The sequence below is a fragment of the Salvia miltiorrhiza genome, chromosome 8, assembly GCF_028751815.1.
Source record: "Salvia miltiorrhiza cultivar Shanhuang (shh) chromosome 8, IMPLAD_Smil_shh, whole genome shotgun sequence".
NCBI lineage: Eukaryota > Viridiplantae > Streptophyta > Magnoliopsida > Lamiales > Lamiaceae > Salvia > Salvia miltiorrhiza.
Window position 1 is genome coordinate 27,246,245 of NC_080394.1, and position 23,058 is coordinate 27,269,302.

The following is a 23,058-nucleotide window of genomic DNA, read 5'->3' on the forward strand; positions in this document are numbered from 1 at the left end:
TGTTTTCAATTTCATAACCATTCTTTTTTCTTTTTCAACACTCACTATAGCATCTTATTTTATCATGTTTTTGTTACCATTATCATCTTTGCGACTTTAACTTATTATTTCACTTCTTCTCCCTTTATGTATGCCTACTTCATTCATATATACTCCGAGTTTCTCAATAGAAAAGGGAAAACAAAAGAAATGCTATCCCAAATTGAAATTAGAAGTAACATTTATAGAGGGAAAGTAAAAATCAATTAATTATAGCTATGAATTGACGGCAACATCTAAGATGAAGGAATCGTGATCGCCCAAACAAATTAAGTATCTCAGAAATGTAAGATGAATTAAATCTCCGGGCATTTTTCAAGGGTAGAAAACTAATTTTGGATTGAATTGGGCTACAGTTTAAGATAAAATATAAACTCAGCTATCAAAAGTTACAAACTGATAATCCAACACAAAATAAATACACAAACCAACAGATTCCAAACAGGACTTGCCGGAAAAGATGCCATGCCAATGGTCTCACACTCTTTTCGACTTTTTCCCTTTCCAATTCACACCATTTTTAAATTTTATTTTATTATTATTTTTTCAGAATATTTATAAATTACAAATATTTACACACAAACTAACTGAATTATAAACAAAAACTGGAGAGACGCGGGGACAAAACATGGAAGTTTTCTTTGATTTGGCAAAATATGGAAGTTAGTTATGCAAAAAATGGGTGTTATGAATGAGCGAGTGTGAGTTCGTATATATGCATGAATGTTTGTGCAACTGCAAATGTGTGTAATTAAATATGTGTCGTGTATGTATTGAGACACAGAGGGAAAGAGGTAACTGTATAATTAATTGCTGATGTATTTTATTTTAATACAATATTAAAATTAAAATATCAAAAGGTGTGAACACTGTCCGTCTGTCCCAACAAAAAATAAGCTAAGAGGTGGCATCAATCTACGTGCAATTATGGTTTGAAACGTAACCAAGGTGCAATCAATTTTTTTTATTAAAAGAAATGTGATAAATTGATTCAAGTTGTATTCCACAAAAGACTTAACAAGGCTAATAATTCATATATTACTCACGAAAAATAAGTACATCCTAAACATTTTATTCAAAAAGTATTATACTCCCTCCGTCCCGCGAAACATGACTCAATTTTTTTTTAGTTTGTCCCACGAAACTTGACCTATTTCTAAAAATGGCAAAAAATTTACTCTTTATTCACCTTTTCATTTTCACCTACCACACTTAACACACAAAATATCAATTTTTTAATTCTCATGCCTAAAAGAACTGGGTCATACTTCATGGGACGGAGGGAGTACCTAATAATAAGAAATAAATTTAAAACAATAAATAACAAAAGTTTCACGGATTAAAAATTCTAGGGAGATGAGTCATCTTCTCAGAACATCGCTGAGCAAGTAAAAAATATTGCACAATTATTAAACTCACACAAATTCTCTTAACATAGGAACTCAAAACATAGCTTTCACATTCAAGTTTGAATCTACGCTGATTAAATCATGTGAATTAACCAATTATTCGACTATACGTTCGCGATTAACTCTAATTTCAATTCAACCACGGTCAAATAACGAGTTCTTCTCTCGATCTCACATGTTGCAAACACAATAAAACACTGATCAATTACTAAATTAAAAATTAAAATAATTAAAAATTGGATATATGCATCAATAATTCACACACATCAATGAAATCCAATTGATTCACCAAACCTTAGATTATGAATTAGCCCATCACGAAGCAAAAGAAAAAGTAATCCATCAAAATAAAGCAACGGAAGAAAACAAAGTAATTCTTACAAATCAAGTGCAAATCTTTTTTCTTTTTTTTTTTCTTTAAAAAAATACCCGAAGAACAAGCCTATTATACTCCAGCCAAAATAAATCAATTAAATTAAAATTGATACATCAGCCTAAAAAAAATTGATACATCAGCCTATCTCCTAAAGTAAATGAACAAAACATGAAGATTTAATCTAAGGTCTGAACTAATACAAATAAATGAACTATATAAATGATAGATCATCTTTGGATACATCAAGGGAAGACAAAAGCTCGCCAAAATTTATCTTCACTCCCTGAAAAGATTGATATTTTCAAGCTTGACTTCAATTTCACAACAATTTTCTTTTCAATATTATAGTCCTCCTTGAATTGAAGAGTACGCAAGCGGGGCTAGCATCGTCGTGCAATATCGCGGTAGCGGTCTTCAATATATTTGGGAGTTGGAAACCCAAATAAGCTTTAGAGATCATTTTTAGAAATTAGAGCTACATAAATCAACAATTTTTTTCCCAATTTGTAAGCTCAGTAGATATGCATATTGAGTTAGGTCGAGCTTGTCAAACGTATGAATTTCGCCTATAGCCTCCTTCTCTAGAGATATATAGAATGTAATGTAAAAAAAAGTGCAAATCTGTTCCAAATGTGTGAAGAAATCAAGATAAATCATAAAGTATGGAGTTCCTAAAGTTCTTTTTTTCATAAATATTAAGTGTTCAGAATGAAAAAGATTCAGTTTTTCCTTTTAAAAACCACTTTAGAGAGCCAAAGTTCCATCAAAATTTAAGTAGTAGTTGTCCAGGTCAACCGCGACACACTCCTCTTTCTGTCTAGCCAAGTCTCTTTGGTCAGCCGTGGTTCACTTGCACTTCTGTCTTTTGCCTCCTTCTTTAGTTAGTCACGGTTGACTAGTCATCTGTGATTGCACCATTACCACTACGTCGAGTAGCGTGAGCAACTGCTACAGACCAGCGCACACCGCTCTAAGTCTCGCACCACCACCACCACATCGAGTAGCAGCCACCGGCGCACCGCCAACTGCTCGCAAGTCGCACCACCACCGCCACTATGCTCGTTGTGAGCAACAACAACCAATTTGTGAATTGTGAGATAGAAATTAGAATGCAATTTTGTATTAGTATTCAATTTATTAATTTATGACTTTGTGAGGCAATTTGTAATTTATGCTCAGTTTGTGCAATGTGATTGAGGCATAATGCAATTTTTTTTTTGTTTTATGAATTGTGAGGCAGAACAAGAGGTTTTCTTACGTGCAATTTTTTTTTAAAGTACAACAAGGGGTTTTCTTGGAAAGATGAATAGCTACGAGTTTGTGTTTGTTATGTACTCGGATGAAATATTTGTTAGGAATCACTAATGATTGTCGTTTTCTTTACAAATATATATATATATATATATATATATATATATATATATATTTGTAAAGAAAACGACAATCATTAGTGATTCCTAACAAATATTTCATCCGAGTACATAACAAACACAAACTATATATATATATATATATATATATATATATATATATATATATTGTGCAAGTCGTGTCAATGATTGATATATATTGTGAAAGTTCAATTACACGATTTCAAAATGATTGGATAAGAAATGATTTTTGAGGAAGTCAATAGATTTTGTGAGGTGAATGCTATTCCTTTGATTCATATGAAAGACACTATAACTAGACCTGGTTACAAGAGGTATATCATCACCAATGATCATTATTATCGTGTGGATTTTTTTTGAGGTATTATTTTAATTTTTAAATATTTATTTTAATTTTTCATTTCTCAATACCTTTTAAATATTTTAGGTTGTTGATCTAACCATACAAGAGGTAAACACTCGTTTTTTCGAAGCTAGCACTAATTTACTTAGATGCATGGCGTGTCTTCATCCAAGAAACAATTTCTCTCAATTCGATATTGGTCAACTCATGCATTTGAATACTTTGTATCCCGAAGACTTTAGGTCAGGTAATTAATTATTTATTATTTACACAATAACTTTGTGATTTCATTATTAATTTGTATTTTTTAACATGTGATTATATAAGTCTTCCACAATAACTCCGAAATTTCATAGCATTTGTTCGACATGATGCTCGATTTTCAGCAATTACCAATATAGGAAGTCTTGCTCAGGAAATGGTTAAAAGTGGTAATCATTTAGTTTTTCAATTGGTTTATCGAATGATTTAGTTGACATTAGTTTTACCCGTAGTTACTGTTTCTGTTGAGAGAGCATTTTCTGCAATGAAGATTGTTAAGATCGATTCGTGAAATCGTATGAACGATGAGTGAATTAATGTGACAGTTTGATCACAGTGGCGGAGCCACACTATGAGGTAGTGGGGCAATTTCCCCCCCAAAAATTATTTACTATACTTAATATATTAATATATATGTATAATTATAAAATATATATATATATATATATATATATATATATATATATATATATAAAGTAACTAAACAATCATCCATCCAACGATCACCCAGTCTAAAAAATCTTTCTCTTTTTTTTTTTATCTTCTATTTCCAATCTATACGTTAGGTATATGACAAAAAAAAAAAAATTGAATGAAATTTTATTAAAATCTCCAATCTCACGTTATATTTGCGGTTGCCCTTTTTTCCTCAAAATTTTGGTGGGGCAAATATATATATATATATATATATATATATATATATATATATATATATATATTACATCGTTTTCAAAATATGAGTAATCGTACAGAATTATTTTTAAAATATTTATTATATAATTTTTGTTGAAGTTATTTTAATTTTTATTATTATGTTTTGCCCCCCTGTCTTTAGGGGCCTGGCTCCGCCCCTGTTTGATCGTGTACATTGAGAATGATATTTTCTCAACAATTGATAACGAGAAGATCTTACAATGTTTTTAGTCGATGAGTATACGTCGAAATTTGTAACAACCCGCTCTTTTATTATATTTAAATCCAGTAATACGATAATTATTATTTCATCTTTCAGTAAATCAAGCCCAGTAATTATTTATTATTTAAATTCAGCTTATGACACTGGATTATATTCTAATTAAGCAGGATTATTATTTTATTACCAAGTCAGTAGTTTCGCGTAAATAAAATCGCAATGAAAATTATTGAGTAAGCCAATAATTATTTCAGATTCATAACTGACTTAGCGAAGTCATGTTATTTATTAATCACAATAGAATTATTTTTCTATTTTTATTATTATTTCTTGAGTCGTAAATTTATTCCGGTTTATGAAGAATTAAATCTACGGATTTAATTTAGAATTTATTCTAGCTAAGAAAGGAAGCAGATATCGAGTAGTTTCATAAACACGCGATATTAACAAAACCGGTAGTTGGATTTTTATTTAAAAAAAAATGCAATACAATATTACAGATATAGAAATTCCAAGACAAGAATTATTGTTTCTGTTTATATTTCACTTTACAAACCCCTATTTTTCTATCTATCTACCAACACTTAAAAAAAAGGAATAGTGTATGTGTGTGAAAAAAATCTGCAGCTATCCCTTAAGCATGCTCAGCCATCTATTCTGGACATTTTTTTTTTGACTCCAGCTCCAGCAGCATATTTGCAAAATTTTCACACCCGAACACCTTCATTTGGTTTCAGATTTCAGCAGCTATTAATCTTCATTTCATTCCCATTCCACACTTGTACTGCTCTTCATCCATCTCTGCCAAAGTATTCACAAGTTTCAGTTTAATTCAATTCATCTGCAACCTTCAACCAAAGCAAACATTAAGGTATTCTGTTTCTTTTCAATTTACTTCCTCCTGTTACATGATGCACACCCACAGAAATCATATTCATTAGATTGAAATGCATCATACGAAGGGAGTAGCATAACTAGTTACTTCTATAGAATCAAACACACTATGACTTACACACATAGCCTTATCGTCTCACTTCTTACTTATTAAAAAAAAAACAACAGCATGTTCACTTCTATGTATAACCAACAGCATGTAACCATACACGATTTAGGCTTAAAAATCATGGCCTTTTACTTAGCACAACAACACCTATAATTCGTAGAATAAGAGGGGAACGAAACTTGAAGAACTTAGCTTTTAGACAACGAGAGACGCGGTCCTGTTCAGTCGGGCCGAGAGACGACGAGTGGGCGGCGACTCGCGGGTGAAGCAGCAGGCGTTCACCGGTTTCCCAATGACAGCGGCGCGACGAAGCTCGCTGGTCCTCCATTTTCAGCAACGGCGAAGGTAGCGGCTATCTCCAGATTTCGGAGTGACAGGGGCGTTGGGGAGGACGACGCGACGATGGAGCTCTCACCGGCTTCGGAACTCGGAGAAAAACTGGAAACGGCGGACTCCCCGGCTCGCCATTAACCGAACAGCAGCAACAGAGCCGAGAGGTCAGGGCTCGACCCTTGCCTTCGTCGTGTCGGCACAAACGTGTGCGTCAGAGCAGGGAGCGGCGATGGCCTCACTAATTTCAGAGGCGACAACAGCCAGGCTCGCCCGAGCTAATCGCATCGGATCGAGACCCCGACTGTTCGCCGGCCTCCCTACAGCAGCGGCGCTCGGTGCTTGGCAGCAGGTTTCAGGCGAGAAGCTCGCCTTGGTGCTCCACGATCTGTTAAGTCGAGAGTGAGAGAGATGTTGAGGGCTGAGCTCGTTGCCAGAGCAGAGGTCGAGAAGACAGACCGATTTCAGGTTTCCGAGCAACGACCACTAACCGGATTCTCAGAGACGACGGTGGTGAGTCGCCGGATTTACAGAACCCACGGCCACGGCGGGATTTTCTAGAAGGAGATGAACTAGGGCTCGGGCTCTCCACCGATGCTTCGAATCGAGAGAGAGGAGACGAGGGAGCAGACCGGCGTCGGGAAGAACCGAGGCGACGACCGACTGGCTCGCCGGATTGCGGGTGGCGGCGGCGGCGGAAGCCTCGTCTGAAGGCAGATTGAGTTTGGGAGAGATTGAGAGGAGAGGAGGCTGCGGGCGTGAGATTGGGAGAGCTTAGAGAGAGAGACCGAGATGTGAAGGAATGGAGGAATGGGCCTTTTCAATTTATTTTGCTATTGGGCCTGTATTATTAATAAATCCCTTTCATTTTTTTTAAGTGGGCTGAAACAATATATATTCTATCCCCTTGGGCTTTATTTAAATCTTTGGGCTGTAGTATAAACTTGTTGGATCCGGGATTAATTATTCAGTTGGGTTGCTATCTATTAATTTAAGCCCTCATTATTAATCCTAATTATATTTAATTAGAGAAGATTTTAAGATTTACTAATTATTAATTAGTAAGTGAATTAGATTATTTTAAGATGAGTAGATTATTAAAGATTAATAATCCGACCTCATAAGACGAGCTTTAATTCCTTAAATAGGATTAGCATCTCATAATTTAATTAAAGGAATATGAGTCATGCATAATCATTTCACGCATCCTCATTTATTGAGATTTTTCGAGAATTAGAATCTTATTTTATTTTCTCGGATTAAAGGTCAAGCACCAGAGTTAGAGCTAAACCGTGAGTCTGCTATTCAGGTAGGCTTTCTACGTATAAACTAAAATTATATATTAGAATTGTTAAGACTTTATGCTTATGAATTTAAATGATATTGTCAATGCCTAAATGCTTTATGTTTTATTATTAATTGCCTATCTGATGTTAATCGAATTCGGATTCTGGATGGGACCGCAAATCCCTTCGGAATTAGTGTACACCTTGTGATCGTGAGTCATCTAGCGGGTTGGCCGATCATAGTGTCCGTAGAGGGAGGCCTCCCTCTCGGCACGAGTTACTGATATGGTGATTAATAATATAAAATACCTGCGCGGGTTATTGATGAAAGAAATGATATTATGTTTGGTAAATACGAGTCTTTAAAGGAAAACCCTCGTATATTACTACTGTTGAAAGGCTTGACAATAAAATATTATGCATGTATGTAAATTTCGGCAAGTGTCCACTAAGTACTTTTGTACTTAGCCCTGCATGTATTTTTAAATGTGCAGGTTGAGCTGTGATCGAGGATGTAGTGTGCAAGCGGAGCTTTTGTCAATTTAGGACGAGAACCTCAGAGTGGAGTATATGTCTTCATACATATACTCAAGTTATTGTTATTCCGCTGCGAACACTGATTTTACTAAAGACATTATGTTATCTTGTCAAAACAATATGTATTATTTAATAATGTACTCAAACTCGTTGAGTACCTCTTTGGATAATATTATGTACGGTTCCTTTTGACCTTCGTTAAATTCTAGTTAATTTCAATTGTTTTCCTTATACAAGTCGAGTCATCAAGAAACCGATTATGCCCCTTTCTAACTCCCGCTCCTAAATCCCCTCCCTTAGTCGCGGTTTCCCCGAAATTGCTATCCTTAGCAAGTGCGGTCGTGACAGAATGGTATCAGAGCATTTCTTTTGCTCTGAGTACTACTCATTCCTTCTAAGTTGAGTCTAGATTAAGTAAGTAAATACACTTTGAACTAGTTGACAAAAGCTTGGCACTACATCTCGTCACGCTCAACGGAGGTTATGGTAAGTACTTTCAAGTTTTAATTAAGTTAATTTCTTGAAATGTATGAAGCATGAATAAGTATGACTATGGTATGAATCACAAGAACTTAGAACTGTTAAGTTATATATGCTCACTCTCACGACGGAACATAGAAGAGAACTTAGGGAGATGCCTTAACTTTTTTTTTCATGTTACGATGACATCGAGAATGACGGTCGAAATAGAGAAAGAAGAATCACACGAAGGGTCGCATGATGAAACCACGAGCATGAAGATTGAGCAGCGTAACGAACGCCAATAGTACGTTGATGGCATGGGCATAGCTTAATATTCGAGTGTTTTTCTACGATGAGATCTCGAATTAGCTTGGCCTTTTGAACTTATTTTGTTGAAACTTTTAAGTGCTCGTTGCTAGATTTAAGAAAATATCATCATCACATAACAAGCCCTAAGTTCGGTAAACAACGACACTAGAACTATATGATAGTCGAATTAGTAATCTGTGATTAAGTATTAAGAACCTGTATGGCTTGTGTAAAAACTAGATTTAGATGATGAGGTATTTTTGCACGTTATAGTTATTGAACCGAACTTGTTTTCCGATTTTAGAACCTTATCGCCTTAAGTTACTTGTCGTGTGCTACTTTTGACGATAGAATTTCCTTTGTTAGATGGCGAGGACTGTTTTCACCCGACGACGACCACTGCCCCCATGGGCTAGTCCAGAGGAGGTCGAGCAGTCCTACCGCACCTATGCTCCATGTCACGGGGATAACCTCGGACAGTTCCTCGCAGGTTTTCACAGACACTGGGTCGAGGCGAGTGCACATGGAGTATCAGGGTATGACGGTATCCAGAGGTTGATCTTACTGTTACCTTCCGAGTGGCAAGGATGGGCTAGACAGATTTCTGCCCACTACATCTTTCGCCGAGAAGATTACCACGACCTCATGGGAGACTTCCCTAGCTTTATTGCGGAGCTTCAGATCTGTTTCACTTTGTGGGGCCGCGCCCCTCTAGGGCCCTACATCCTTCCGGGAGACTACGTACAAGTGGGGACGCCTTTGCCAGCGGAGACACCCGCTACTGCCCCTGAGTCTCCGATGGCCTTGCCACGAGATTCTACACCACGTGCCTCAGTTCTAGGGCGCCGTGGTAGGCACGATGACGAGACAGGCCCTTCTCGTCCACGGGCTCGTAGGGATTTCCCATCGCCTCCTGACTCAGCGATCCGAGCTACTGCTACTCCACCACCACTGATACCTACGATAGACGCAAGGTTTGAGGCTTACATGGCAGATGTCGACAGGGTCATGGCCAACATGGGGGAGTTTCTAGATAGGGGCAAATACCCTATGCAGGAGGATGACGATACATCACAGTATGGTACGATGAGGATTACTCGTCCTGAACCTGTGCCACCTCCAGCTCCAACCGAGCCTCGTGCCACGGCCAGGATCAGCACCAGAGACGATCCGATCCGTGAGATTGTGGACGATATCTTCCGCTCAGCCCAGATCATGCGGGAGACAGACGAGGGCCAGGGAGAAACTCCGTTGCCCAGCTGGGAGCCGGGCGAGGATGAGGAGGAGGACCCCGAGGAGGATGAGGAGGAGGACCCCGAGGAGGATCCAGAAGAGGACCCCCTGGCGTCACCGAGGAGCAGTCGTACCGCGACTCAGAGTTCACAGATTTGATAGTTTTAGCTTGTGGATGTACTCCGGAAACGATAATTCGTTCCAATGACTATGTTTTTATCTATGTTGTTCCTAGCTAGCATTAGTACGGAAATGTTGGTCTCTAGGACGTTCCGTGAATAAAAACCCTTTTGTGATTGCTTAACTAGTAAGCCGGTACATCATAGGGAGTACTGGATAGACTTTACTTACATTTTGGGTTGACGATGTAAAAGCCCTCGATGAGGCAATTTTCCATGAGATATAAATGACCCTAGCATGGGTTTTCTACGACGATCTCGTGTATGTTTTATGTTACTCTACGGGTTTTATTCTTCACGAGTCAATTAAGAATATAGTATTTTTTAAAAAAAAATGTGACTTGTGCATGCAACGGTTCCTGTTATATTTTAGTTTTGGAGTTATGATAAGTTAAATTTGACAAACAGTTCTTTATTAATTACCTTAGAGACTCCTGTATAGAATGCGTTAAAATGGGTGTTTGTATTGTACAGAATGCCACCTAAACGAGGTCACCCCGCTAGGAGGAACATTAACAATAATGGAAATCGTGATGAAATACCTGAGGGACGACGAAACGACAGGGAACCTACCCCACCCCCTCCACCCCTGCTAGAAGGACTGAAGAACTGTTTCTTCGACAGAATCCGCCCACATTTACTGGGACAGGCGACCCAGCCGAGGCCGAAGCTTGGATACGCGCCTTGGAGCGTATCTTCACTTTCCTACACTGCACAGAAGAGGAGCGACTCTCGTGTATGTCTTTCCAACTAGCCGGATCGGCTGACTTTTGGTGGGAAGCCCGCCGAAAGACTCTGACTCCCGAACAATGGGCAGCATACACTTGGGAAGACTTTAAGACGGGATTATATGATAAGTATATTCCCAAAAGCTACAGAAAGAAGAAGGAGGCTGAGTTCTATAGCCTGAAACAAGGGAAGAAGACGGTGACAGAGTATGACAGAGAGTTCTGCGATCTATCGCGTTATGCTCCACAACAGGTGGATACTGATGAGAAAATGGCGGAGAAATTTTGTGCCGGTCTGAGGCACGAGATTCGGATGACTCTAGCTAGTCATGGTGGACTCTCATACACTGAGTCTTTGAACAGGGCACTGGACATCGAAGCTGCGATGCCAGTAGAAAGGTTGGCTCCATCACAGACCTCAGCGCCAGCCAACCCACCTGCACGTCCTCAGAACTTTAAAGGGAAGCGCAACTGGAACGACCATAGAGGAAATGAAAACCAGACTAACAAGAGGCCATGGCAAGGAAATGCGCCGTTGGGACAATATCAGCAACAAGGACAAGGGAAGCAACAGGGTCCTGCCCCGGCTGGAGGCAGCCAAAGACAAAATGAAGTTCCCCTTTGTCCAAAATGCCACAAACCACATCGTGGTGTCTGTAAGGCTGGAACTGACAGTTGCTACACGTGTGGCCAGAAGGGCCACTACTCCTCACAATGCCCCAACAAACAGCAGGGCGCGGCAATCAGGGCCACTTATGCCCAGCCCCTGCAAGCAGTTCAAGGGCAACACCAGCCCCGCCAACAACAGCCATACCAGCAGCAATACCAATATCAGCCCCTCCAACAACAGCCATACCAGCAGCAATACCAACACAAGCACCAACAGCGCCAACAGCAACAGAGGCGGCAGCAACCATTGCCGCAGCAGGCGAGAGCCTTTGCTCTCACCCAAAACTAGCCCGAGAAAAACCAGGGAAACCTGGCAGGTATGGGCAAGCTTAAAGGTTTTTCCATAATGATTCTGTTCGATACTGGTGCCTCGCATTCTTTTATATCTGCCCCTTGCGTAGATACCGTAGAAATCGAATCAGAACGAGCTAAGTGTGCCTTAAGAATCACTACACCCTCAGGAGGAAGATCTACCACCACACATGTTTGCTCGAACGTAGAATTTGAAATAGGAGAACTTAAGATGGTAGCGAACAATCTTAATATTCTGCTCATGTGGGACGTAGATATGATCTTAGGAATGGACTGGCTAGCTGAGAATCACGCCACCATCCTTTGTAGTGAACGAAAAATTTCTATTCGACCACCTGGAAAGGAACCGACGGAATTTCACGGCATAGGTATGAAGAAAAGAGTACCAGTGATATCCGCATTACAAGCCAGAAAAGAGATGATGAAGGAAGGAAGCACAGCTTATCTCGTCTACCTAAACGGGGAAGCTAGTGAAGACAAGAAGGTGGAAGATGTGGCAATAGTACGAGACTTTCCAGAAGTTTTTCCTGAAATATTGCCAGGACTACCTCCAGACAGGCAACTAGATTTCACCATTGATCTAGAACCTGGATCTGCCCCAGTATCAAAGGCACCGTACAGGATGGCCCCAAAGGAACTACAAGAATTAAAGGTGCAACTACAAGAACTCTTGGACTTGGGTTTCATCAGACCCAGTGTCTCGCCTTGGGGAGCGCCTGTACTCTTTGTCAAGAAGAAAGATGGAACCATGAGAATGTGCATTGATTATCGAGAGTTGAACAAACTGACGCTTAAAAACAAATACCCTCTTCCAAGGATAGATGATTTGTTCGATCAACTCAAAGGAGCCAGTGTATTCTCAAAAATAGATTTAAGGTCTGGTTATCATCAACTGAAGATCAGACCAGAGGATATATCTAAGACCGCTTTCCGCACAAGATATGGTCACTATGAATTCATTGTCATGCCATTTGGTCTAACCAATGCACCGGCAGTATTCATGGACCTCATGAATCGAGTTTTCCATCCATACTTAGACAAATTTGTCTTAGTGTTTATAGATGATATCCTCATCTATTCTAAGAATGACCAAGAGCATGAAAATCATTTAAGAATCATCCTGGAGACATTAAAGACGGAGAAGTTGTTCGCCAAATTCAGCAAGTGCGAATTTTGGTTGAAAGAAGTAATGTTTCTAGGGCACATCGTATCAGCAGATGGAATCAAGGTGGACCCCGCCAAGGTGCAAGCCGTGCGCGAGTGGAAATCACCAACCACACCTAATGAAATCCAGAGTTTCTTAGGTTTGGCAGGATACTACCGGAGATTCATCGAAGGATTCTCTAAAATAGCGAGACCAATGACGCAATTACTTCGCAAAGGAATCAAGTATAAGTGGAACGAAGAGTGTGAAGCCAGCTTCCAAGAGCTGAAGAAGAAATTGACAACTGCACCAGTGCTAGCAGTTCCAGCAGCCGATAAAGAATACGTGATCTTCACGGACGCGTCCAAAAATGGGCTAGGTTGTGTGTTGATGCAAGAAGGAAAGGTCATTGCCTACGCCTCGCGACAACTAAGGCCACATGAATTGAACTACCCCACTCATGATCTGGAACTGGCAGCAATTGTGCATGCTTTGAAAATTTGGAGACACCATCTATACGGAGTTAGATGTGAAATCTTCACTGATCACAAAAGCCTTAAGTATTTTTTCGAGCAGAAAGACTTGAATATGAGACAGAGGAGATGGCTCGAACTCGTAAAGGATTACGACTGCGGTATCAACTACCACCCGGGAAAAGCTAATGTAGTAGCTGATGCTTTAAGTCGTAAAACTCAATCCGAGTTAGGACTTCTTCTCACTCAAGAGGACACGCTTGTAAGGGATTTTGACAAATTGAAGATAGAAGTGGTTCAGCCACCGGCAACGACAAGAGCAATTATTGCAACTCTAGTAGCCGTCCCAGACCTCAGAGAAAGGATCGTCAGTGCCCAGAGAGCGGATGAGAGCTTGGAAAAAGTTCGTCTCAAGATCCGAACAGGCACGCCAGGAGGCTACCAAGAGGCAACGGATAACGCAGTTCTTTTTGAAGGAAGATTGTGTGTTCCCCATAACGAGGAACTCAGAAACGAGATCATGAGTGAAGCTCATGACACGCCCTATACCGCTCATCCCGGAAGTACCAAAATGTACCAAGATCTAAAACAGAAGTTTTGGTGGGACGGGATGAAACGAGATATAGCCTCGTTTGTAGAGCGTTGCCTTGCATGCCAGCAAGTGAAAGCTTTACATCAACGACCATATGGGAAATTACAGCCATTGGAAATCCCAGAATGGAAGTGGGAGCACATAGCGATGGATTTCGTGACGGGTTTACCCAAGACAAATAGGGGCAACACAGCTATTTGGGTAATAGTAGACCGGCTCACGAAGAGCGCTCATTTTATACCGATTCCAATTACCCATGGATCGGAGAAACTAGCCTAACTGTACATTCGTGAGATTGTGCGGCTACATGGAATACCAATATCCATTACTTCAGATAGAGATTCAAAATTTACTTCTAGATTTTGGATCAGTTTACAGAAAGAGTTGGGAACGAGATTAAACTTTAGCACCGCCTTTCACCCTCAAACAGATGGACAATCAGAAAGGACAATTCAGACCCTTGAAGATATGTTGAGGACAGTGGTGCTAGACCGAGGAGGAAGTTGGGAATCAGTGCTGCCGTTAATCGAATTCGCCTACAACAATAGTTACCAGGCAACCATTGATATGGCACCTTATGAGGCGCTGTATGGAAGGAAGTGTAGATCACCACTTTACTGGGATGAAGTGGGTGAAAGAAAAATCCTTGGGCCAGATGCAGTAAGCGAGATGATTGAGACCATCCGCCAAATTAGAGCAAGAATTAAAGAGGCTCAGGACAGACAGAAGTCTTATGCTGATACCCGACGAACTGAACTACAATTTCAGATTGGAGACAAGGTTTTCCTTAAAATATCACCCTCGAAAGGGATCATTAGATTCGGTGTTAAGGGTAAGTTGAGACCCCGTTTTGTAGGACCTTATGAGATCCTAGAAAGAATAGGTCCCGTAGCGTATAGGTTGGCACTGCCACCTAGCTTTGGAAACGTCCACAATGTGTTCCACGTGTCACAGCTGAGACGGTACGTGTTTGACCCCAAACACGTGATTCACCAAGATGAAATGATTCTTAACCCAGACTTGACGTACGAGGAAAAACCTGAAGCCATTTTGGACCGAAAGGTGCAAGAGTTAAGGAATAAATCGATCGCGTCAGTCAAAATACTGTGGAGACACCATGGACCGGAAGAAGCAACGTGGGAACTTGAGGACCAGATGAAAGAAAAATACCCAGAACTTTTCACATAGGTATGCAAATTTCGGGACGAAATTTTTGTTAAGAGGGGTAGTATGTAACAATAATTATTTCAGATTCATAACTGACTTAGCGAAGTCATGTTATTTATTAATCACAATAGAATTATTTTTCTATTTTTATTATTATTTCTTGAGTCGTGAATTTATTCCGGTTTATGAAGAATTAAATCTACAGATTTAATTTAGAATTTATTCTAGCTAAGAAAGGAAGCAGATATCGAGTAGTTTCATAAACACGCGATATTAACAAAACCGGTAGTTGGATTTTTATTTAAAAAAAAATGCAATACAATATTACAGATATAGAAATTCCAAGACAAGAATTATTGTTTCTGTTTATATTTCACTTTACAAACCCCTATTTTTCTATCTATCTACCAACACTTAAAAAAAAGGAATAGTGTATGTGTGTGAAAAAAATCTGCAGCTATCCCTTAAGCATGCTCAGCCATCTATTCTGGACATTTTTTTTTTACTCCAGCTCCAGCAGCATATTTGCAAAATTTTCACACCCGAACACCTTCATTTGGTTTCAGATTTCAGCAGCTATTAATCTTCATTTCATTCCCATTCCACACTTGTACTGCTCTTCATCCATCTCTACCAAAGTATTCACAAGTTTCAGTTTAATTCAATTCATCTGCAACCTTCAACCAAAGCAAACATTAAGGTATTCTGTTTCTTTTCAATTTACTTCCTCCTGTTACATGATGCACACCCACAGAAATCATATTCATTAGATTGAAATGCATCATACGAAGGGAGTAGCATAACTAGTTACTTCTATAGAATCAAACACACTATGACTTACACACATAGCCTTATCGTCTCACTTCTTACTTATTAAAAAAAAACAACAGCATGTTCACTTCTATGTATAACCAACAGCATGTAACCATACACGATTTAGGCTTAAAAATCATGGCCTTTTACTTAGCACAACAACACCTATAATTCGTAGAATAAGAGGGGAACGAAACTTGAAGAACTTAGCTTTTAGACAACGAGAGACGCGGTCCTGTTCAGTCGGGCCGAGAGACGACGAGTGGGCGGCGACTCGCGGGTGAAGCAGCAGGCGTTCACCGGTTTCCCAATGACAGCGGCGCGACGAAGCTCGCTGGTCCTCCATTTTCAGCAACGGCGAAGGTAGCGGCTATCTCCAGATTTCGGAGTGACAGGGGCGTTGGGGAGGACGACGCGACGATGGAGCTCTCACCGGCTTCGGAACTCGGAGAAAAACTGGAAACGGCGGACTCCCCGGCTCGCCATTAACCGAACAGCAGCAACAGAGCCGAGAGGTCAGGGCTCGACCCTTGCCTTCGTCGTGTCGGCACAAACGTGTGCGTCAGAGCAGGGAGCGGCGATGGCCTCACTAATTTCAGAGGCGACAACAGCCAGGCTCGCCCGAGCTAATCGCATCGGATCGAGACCCCGACTGTTCGCCGGCCTCCCTACAGCAGCGGCGCTCGGTGCTTGGCAGCAGGTTTCAGGCGAGAAGCTCGCCTTGGTGCTCCACGATCTGTTAAGTCGAGAGTGAGAGAGATGTTGAGGGCTGAGCTCGTTGCCAGAGCAGAGGTCGAGAAGACAGACCGATTTCAGGTTTCCGAGCAACGACCACTAACCGGATTCTCAGAGACGACGGTGGTGAGTCGCCGGATTTACAGAACCCACGGCCACGGCGGGATTTTCTAGAAGGAGATGAACTAGGGCTCGGGCTCTCCACCGATGCTTCAAATCGAGAGAGAGGAGACGAGGGAGCAGACCGGCGTCGGGAAGAACCGAGGCGACGACCGACTGGCTCGCCGGATTGCGGGTGGCGGCGGCGGCGGAAGCCTCGTCTGAAGGCAGATTGAGTTTGGGAGAGATTGAGAGGAGAGGAGGCTGCGGGCGTGAGATTGGGAGAGCTTAGAGAGAGAGACCGAGATGTGAAGGAATGGAGGAATGGGCCTTTTCAATTTATTTTGCTATTGGGCCTGTATTATTAATAAATCCCTTTCATTTTTTTTAAGTGGGCTGAAACAATATATATTCTATCCCCTTGGGCTTTATTTAAATCTTTGGGCTGTAGTATAAACTTGTTGGATCCGGGATTAATTATTCAGTTGGGTTGCTATCTATTAATTTAAGCCCTCATTATTAATCCTAATTATATTTAATTAGAGAAGATTTTAAGATTTACTAATTATTAATTAGTAAGTGAATTAGATTATTTTAAGATGAGTAGATTATTAAAGATTAATAATCCGACCTCATAAGACGAGCTTTAATTCCTTAAATAGGATTAGCATCTCATAATTTAATTAAAGGAATATGAGTCATGCATAATCATTTCACGCATCCTCATTTATTGAGATTTTTCGAGAATTAGAATCTTATTTTATTTTCTCGGATTAAAGGTCAAGCACCAGAGTTAGAGCTAAACCGTGAGTCTGCTATTCAGGTAGGCTTTCTACGTATAAACTAAAATTATATATTAGAATTGTTAAGACTTTATGCTTATGAATTTAAATGATATTGTCAATGCCTAAATGCTTTATGTTTTATTATTAATTGCCTATCTGATGTTAATCGAATTCGGATTCTGGATGGGACCGCAAATCCCTTCGGAATTAGTGTACACCTTGTGATCGTGAGTCATCTAGCAGGTTGGCCTATCATAGTGTCCGTAGAGGGAGGCCTCCCTCTCGGCACGAGTTACTGATATGGTGATTAATAATATAAAATACCTGCGCGGGTTATTGATGAAAGAAATGATATTATGTTTGGTAAATACGAGTCTTTAAAGGAAAACCCTCGTATATTACTACTGTTGAAAGGCTTGACAATAAAATATTATGCATGTATGTAAATTTCGGCAAGTGTCCACTAAGTACTTTTGTACTTAGCCCTGCATGTATTTTTAAATGTGCAGGTTGAGCTGTGATCGAGGATGTAGTGTGCAAGCGGAGCTTTTGTCAATTTAGGACGAGAACCTCAGAGTGGAGTATATGTCTTCATACATATACTCAAGTTATTGTTATTCCGCTGCGAACACTGATTTTACTAAAGACATTATGTTATCTTGTCAAAACAATATGTATTATTTAATAATGTACTCAAACTCGTTGAGTACCTCTTTGGATAATATTATGTACGGTTCCTTTTGACCTTCGTTAAATTCTAGTTAATTTCAATTGTTTTCCTTATACAAGTCGAGTCATCAAGAAACCGATTATGCCCCTTTCTAACTCCCGCTCCTAAATCCCCTCCCTTAGTCGCGGTTTCCCCGAAATTGCTATCCTTAGCAAGTGCGGTCGTGACAAAATTAATTGTCTTTGCTTTCTCAAACAGAAACGACTAGCTCGCCAAGTGTCTATTCATAGATTATTTGTAATATACTTATTAGATACTTAAGGTATGAAAATATTTGTATGTTTTTATTATTATGGTTGAACCATTGACAAAAACACAATTATTTATTTATTATTATTGTATTTAAAAAAATTGAGAGCTACCGCCCTCGAACCCCTTACAAGTTCAGCCTCCCCTGATAAGAATTTCTAAATTCGCCTCTGTCCATGAGTGTATTCGTTGTGGAGTTTAATAGATTTCTATGGATTTTAAAAGTCTGGGTGTATTCGTTCCAGACTTTTAAAAGTCTGCAGAAATCTGGGTGTATTCGTTCAAGACTTTTAAAAGTCCATATAAATCTGGGTGTATTCGTTTCAGACTTTTTAAAATCCATACAAATCTAGGTGTATTCGTTATTCCATTGACTTCAAATCCGGAATGACTTATATGGATTTCATCCAAAAAATACACACGACGAAATCCGGCCAAGAACCGCGAGAATTGAAATCCATGGAGTTTTGAGCGAGCGCTGAGTTCCAGCGGCCGCGGCCAAGAAGCCAGCGACCGCTGGAACTCAGCCACCGCTGGATTCAGTACAGATTGGCAGGTGGAGTATTCATGATTCGCAACTTTATTGTCTAATTACTTGAGAATTTTGAGTTAGAGTTGATATCATAGGGAATAAGATGTTGACGCATACCTATTTCAGGTTATTACGTGCGGGATTGTATTCATAATCATTGCTGTTGGGAATTTCGCTAACACGGTGCAGACTCTGGTGAACAAAAATAAAGAAAGGTAAAAGAAGGCAAGAATTAAACCACGGATCTGGCAGCGCTCGCTGGATTCCCAGCGGTCGCTGGGTTTCCAGCGGTGCTGGGACTCAGCGGGCGTTGGCATCATGGATTTCAATTCCAGAATTATCCCCTAAATTCTTCGAAAATCAGTGAAAATCGGGGTGAAATCCAACCACGAATTCTTTGAAAGTCGTCTGGAATCTATGTGAATTCCATGGAATTTAAATTCCATGGACTTTTTAAAGTCTGTGGAAATCCACAACGAATACACCCCCTAAGTGTGTTCGTGTCTTGGTGTAGTCTCATGACGCGAGAATAGCAACAACGAGGTGAGTAGTTTTTATTTAATTGACATTAACTAAATGGTTCTTCGATTCAGTTCGGTTATGTCGTAGACGTGGTTTATAGACAGGATTATTCTTATCATATATATACCTCTTTCTTTGTCCTAAAAAATATTGAACAGCTGTGTGTTTTGAGGATATTTATGTTCATTCAAAACTTGATGCAACTTTTGGACTTAGTTATATATTACTTGAATTGAATGCGACGCAAGTGATCAGAGTTAGTAGTTTCATAGATGTCATATATGGTTCCAATCAAGTGATAATTGCCCTAAATATACCAACTTTTATTAATTAATTTTATATATGAATTAAATACTTAAATTTTCAATTATTTGTATCTTTCTACATATTGTCATTCGACAAATTAGTGTCATTAGTTAGTTAAAGTGATAAATTAATCTCATCATAACTAGTTAATTACATTAACATGTATATATTTCTAACTACGTGGTTTAATACATTTGTCGTTTAAATCATGTAGATACCTTAAGCGTCTACATCAAACAAAATTACAATTTACAATTGTACTGCGAAAAATCTGAACAATTATAGCATAATAATATATTTAGATGCAATTGTCCCTTCAATTATTTGAGACAAAATTTGCAGACAAGAAAGAGATTGTGCAGTGATATTATCGTCATTCAACTTTGGCAACATCAACAAACAAGCATTGTCTAAACCTGCACAGATCCAACAACTTGTCATATTCATCTTCATCAAAACCTTAGTAGCTAATGCTCTCTCTCTATAAATGAACTCCAGTTAATCATTTCCACCCTCATCCAACAACAAACACAAAAACAAGAAAATAGAAAATGGGTATGTCAAGAATTAGCCTAATCCTCCTTCCTCTTCTCCTGATGCTCCACACGGCCCGCGGCGGAGACCCCGACATCCTCACCGATTTCCAGCTCCCGTTAGGGGGAGGCGCGAGCGGAGACAGCTTCACCTACACCGGCCTCCGCTCCTTCATCGGAGCCAATCCCCAAAATTTCACGGTGTTCAAAGCGACCATGGCTGAGCTGCCCGCCCTGAACGGGCAGAGCGTGTCGTACGCGGCCCTCTACTACCCGCCGGGCACGGTGAACCCGCCGCACACCCACCCGCGGGCGTCGGAGCTCCTGTTCCTCGTGTTGGGCAGTCTTGAAGTAGGGTTCGTCAACACCAGCAATTACCTCTTCACCCAAACGCTCCAAGCCGGGGACATATTCGTCTTCCCGAAGGGCCTCCTGCACTACCAGTACAACGCGGCGGGCAACAAGGCCCCCGCCATCGCCCTGTCCGCCTTCGGCAGCGCCAGCGCCGGCACGGTTTCCATCCCCGCCGCCGTCTTCAACACCAGCATCAATGATCCCATCCTGGCCGCCTCCTTCAAGACCGACGACGGCACCATCGAGAAGCTCAAGGCTGGACTTTCGCATTAGTATATTTGTTTCGTTGATGGGAATTCACGTTGTTTGTCACGTTTTGTGAGATCGTGGTTTGAAATAATGAATGTCCCTCTATTATATAGATTGCATCTGTGATTCTAGAGTGTGTTTCATCTTGAATTTACTCCAACATGCACTATAGATGAAAACATCTTCTTCTATTGCACCCGTAGACGAACATCGCGTGAAAATTTTGATATTTAAAATTAACAGTGTTAACTAATGATATTGATAAGGCATCAATGAAAAAGAAAACAATAAAAAAATAACGGTAGAGAATTCATAAGAAAATTTGACTTTATACCATGTTTCTAGTTAGCAAAGAGACTGGAATATATATGGAATGAAAATATTTCAAACTCGGTGATCAATATCTTCCTCAACAATCTAATTGTGATCCAAAATAATTGGATTAATTCTCTTAATTAAGGAAGTTACAACCTAACAATCATAACTAGATTCTGTTACGGAGCTAGCTAGTTATTTTTTTTTGGCATAATCTCTTGAAGAAGTTAGAAACCAACAATGTAATTGAGGCGAAACGACAAATTAAGAAAAGCTGCATAATTAATAAGAATGCAATTGAACTAGTGATATTATAAACGATTTCCCCGATCAGCAGTAATCTCAGAAATAGTAGTAAATCACAAGAGAAAGCCGAAAGAAAAGGTGCATCATATGTCTCAAAAAACAAAAGAAGTGATAATGAGGATGGAAACTTACTAATCACAAGAAAAACCTAAGCCATCTATGCATCTTAATTAATCAAAGAATTGGAAAGTGGTGAAGCTAGTTCATTGATTGTGCTCAGCATCGGAAGTTTCTGGAAGGGAGGAATCAGCATCATGCGGGGTAGTGATATCGTGAATGCTGGAGCGCTTCCTGTACTTGTCCTCCAATTCCTTACGTTTGAAGTACTTCTGCGCATGGCTCGCCACTTGCGACGGCAGCCGCGTTATCACCACGTTCCTCGAAATGCTCCTCCAATCGCTCCTCCCGTATATCTCCAGCCCTCGCAAGAATAACCTAAATAAATAAATAAAAAATTCAAATCAAGAACACAATCGATTATTAATCTCGCTTCACAATCTACGTACTTGTGCTCTTCTTCCGTCCAAGCCCTGCCCTTCTTCCTCTCGCGTTGGCCGCCGGAACCCACCGATCGCCGCCGAGTTTCCCTCGGCTCCGGATAGCTCGGGACTTCAACTTCGCCGGCTTCTATGGCGGCGATGTCGTGCACCAGTGCCTCGTAGTGCGCGATCACGTCGCGCTCCGATTTTCCGGGGAGTTGCCCGGTGATTTTTTGCCACCTGTCCGGCGTTCCCTCCGGGAACTTCACCAGAGCATCCTCGAAAATCTTGTCTTCCGACCAGCTCCACTCCGCCGCTGCCATGCTGCTTTCGCCGCCGTTGGAATCTTGGGTTGAATACATACTATTCATCTACGAGATTCGAGAATTTTTTTAATGCGGGGAGGGTTTGATATGGAAGTTGGTTAAATCTAGAGTTCAAATACGATACGCTGCCCCTCTGGCATGGGCCTCGGCTGTCGCCTAGGCCCAATATTTAGAGGCCCAATTCAATTGTTTTAAGTTTGTTAAGCATTCCTTATAATTTGATTGGTTGATCCAGATTCAGACCTTGGCACCAATATATTTTAAATTATTTATTTGGAGCCCCTTTTCCTATTGATATTTATATAATTTATGCATACATATATTATTTATTTGTATTTTTCTTGCATCAAAATAATGAGCTCATTTTATACATTTATCATTTAAATGTATTATATTATTTATGTAGATATGCAATTGTCCAATGATTATGGATTTGGCTTTATAATTGTGAGAATACATAGTAGTAGCATTTTTGATAAAATAAATAAGTTAAGTATCAAGGGTCATAAAAAAATAAGTTTTGTAGCACATTTGACCTAAAGTACATAAGTACAAGTCAATAAAGTGAA

At 40.1% G+C, this 23,058-nt stretch overlaps 2 protein-coding genes across 2 annotated transcripts; one reads left to right on the forward strand and one right to left on the reverse strand.

Annotated features, from left to right (window-relative positions):
- The first annotated feature begins 20,259 nt into the window (after window positions 1-20,259).
- LOC130997388 (germin-like protein 9-3) lies at window positions 20,260-21,175 on the forward strand. Its single transcript, XM_057922676.1, has one exon. The coding sequence runs from the start codon at window positions 20,479-20,481 to the stop codon at window positions 21,085-21,087; it is 609 nt and encodes a 202-aa protein (XP_057778659.1). The 5' UTR covers window positions 20,260-20,478; the 3' UTR covers window positions 21,088-21,175.
- A 495-nt stretch (window positions 21,176-21,670) lies between these two features.
- Window positions 21,671-22,648, reverse strand: LOC130997389 (transcription factor DIVARICATA-like). The gene is made up of 2 exons (XM_057922677.1): window positions 22,191-22,648; window positions 21,671-22,119 (listed from the first exon to the last, which is right to left on the reverse strand). The coding sequence occupies exons 1-2, from the start codon at window positions 22,532-22,534 to the stop codon at window positions 21,888-21,890; spliced, it is 576 nt and encodes a 191-aa protein (XP_057778660.1). The 5' UTR covers window positions 22,535-22,648; the 3' UTR covers window positions 21,671-21,887.
- Between the last annotated feature and the right edge of the window lie 410 nt (window positions 22,649-23,058).

Coding starts and splice junctions, on each gene's coding strand:
- LOC130997388 (XM_057922676.1), top strand. CDS start 20,479: ATGGGTATGTCAAGAATTAGCCTAATCCTCCTTCCTCTTCTCCTGATG.
- LOC130997389 (XM_057922677.1), bottom strand. CDS start 22,534: ATGAATAGTATGTATTCAACCCAAGATTCCAACGGCGGCGAAAGCAGC. Junction 22,120..22,190: donor TGGACGGAAGAAGAGCACAA/GTACGTAGATTG, acceptor TTATTTATTTAG/GTTATTCTTGCGAGGGCTGG.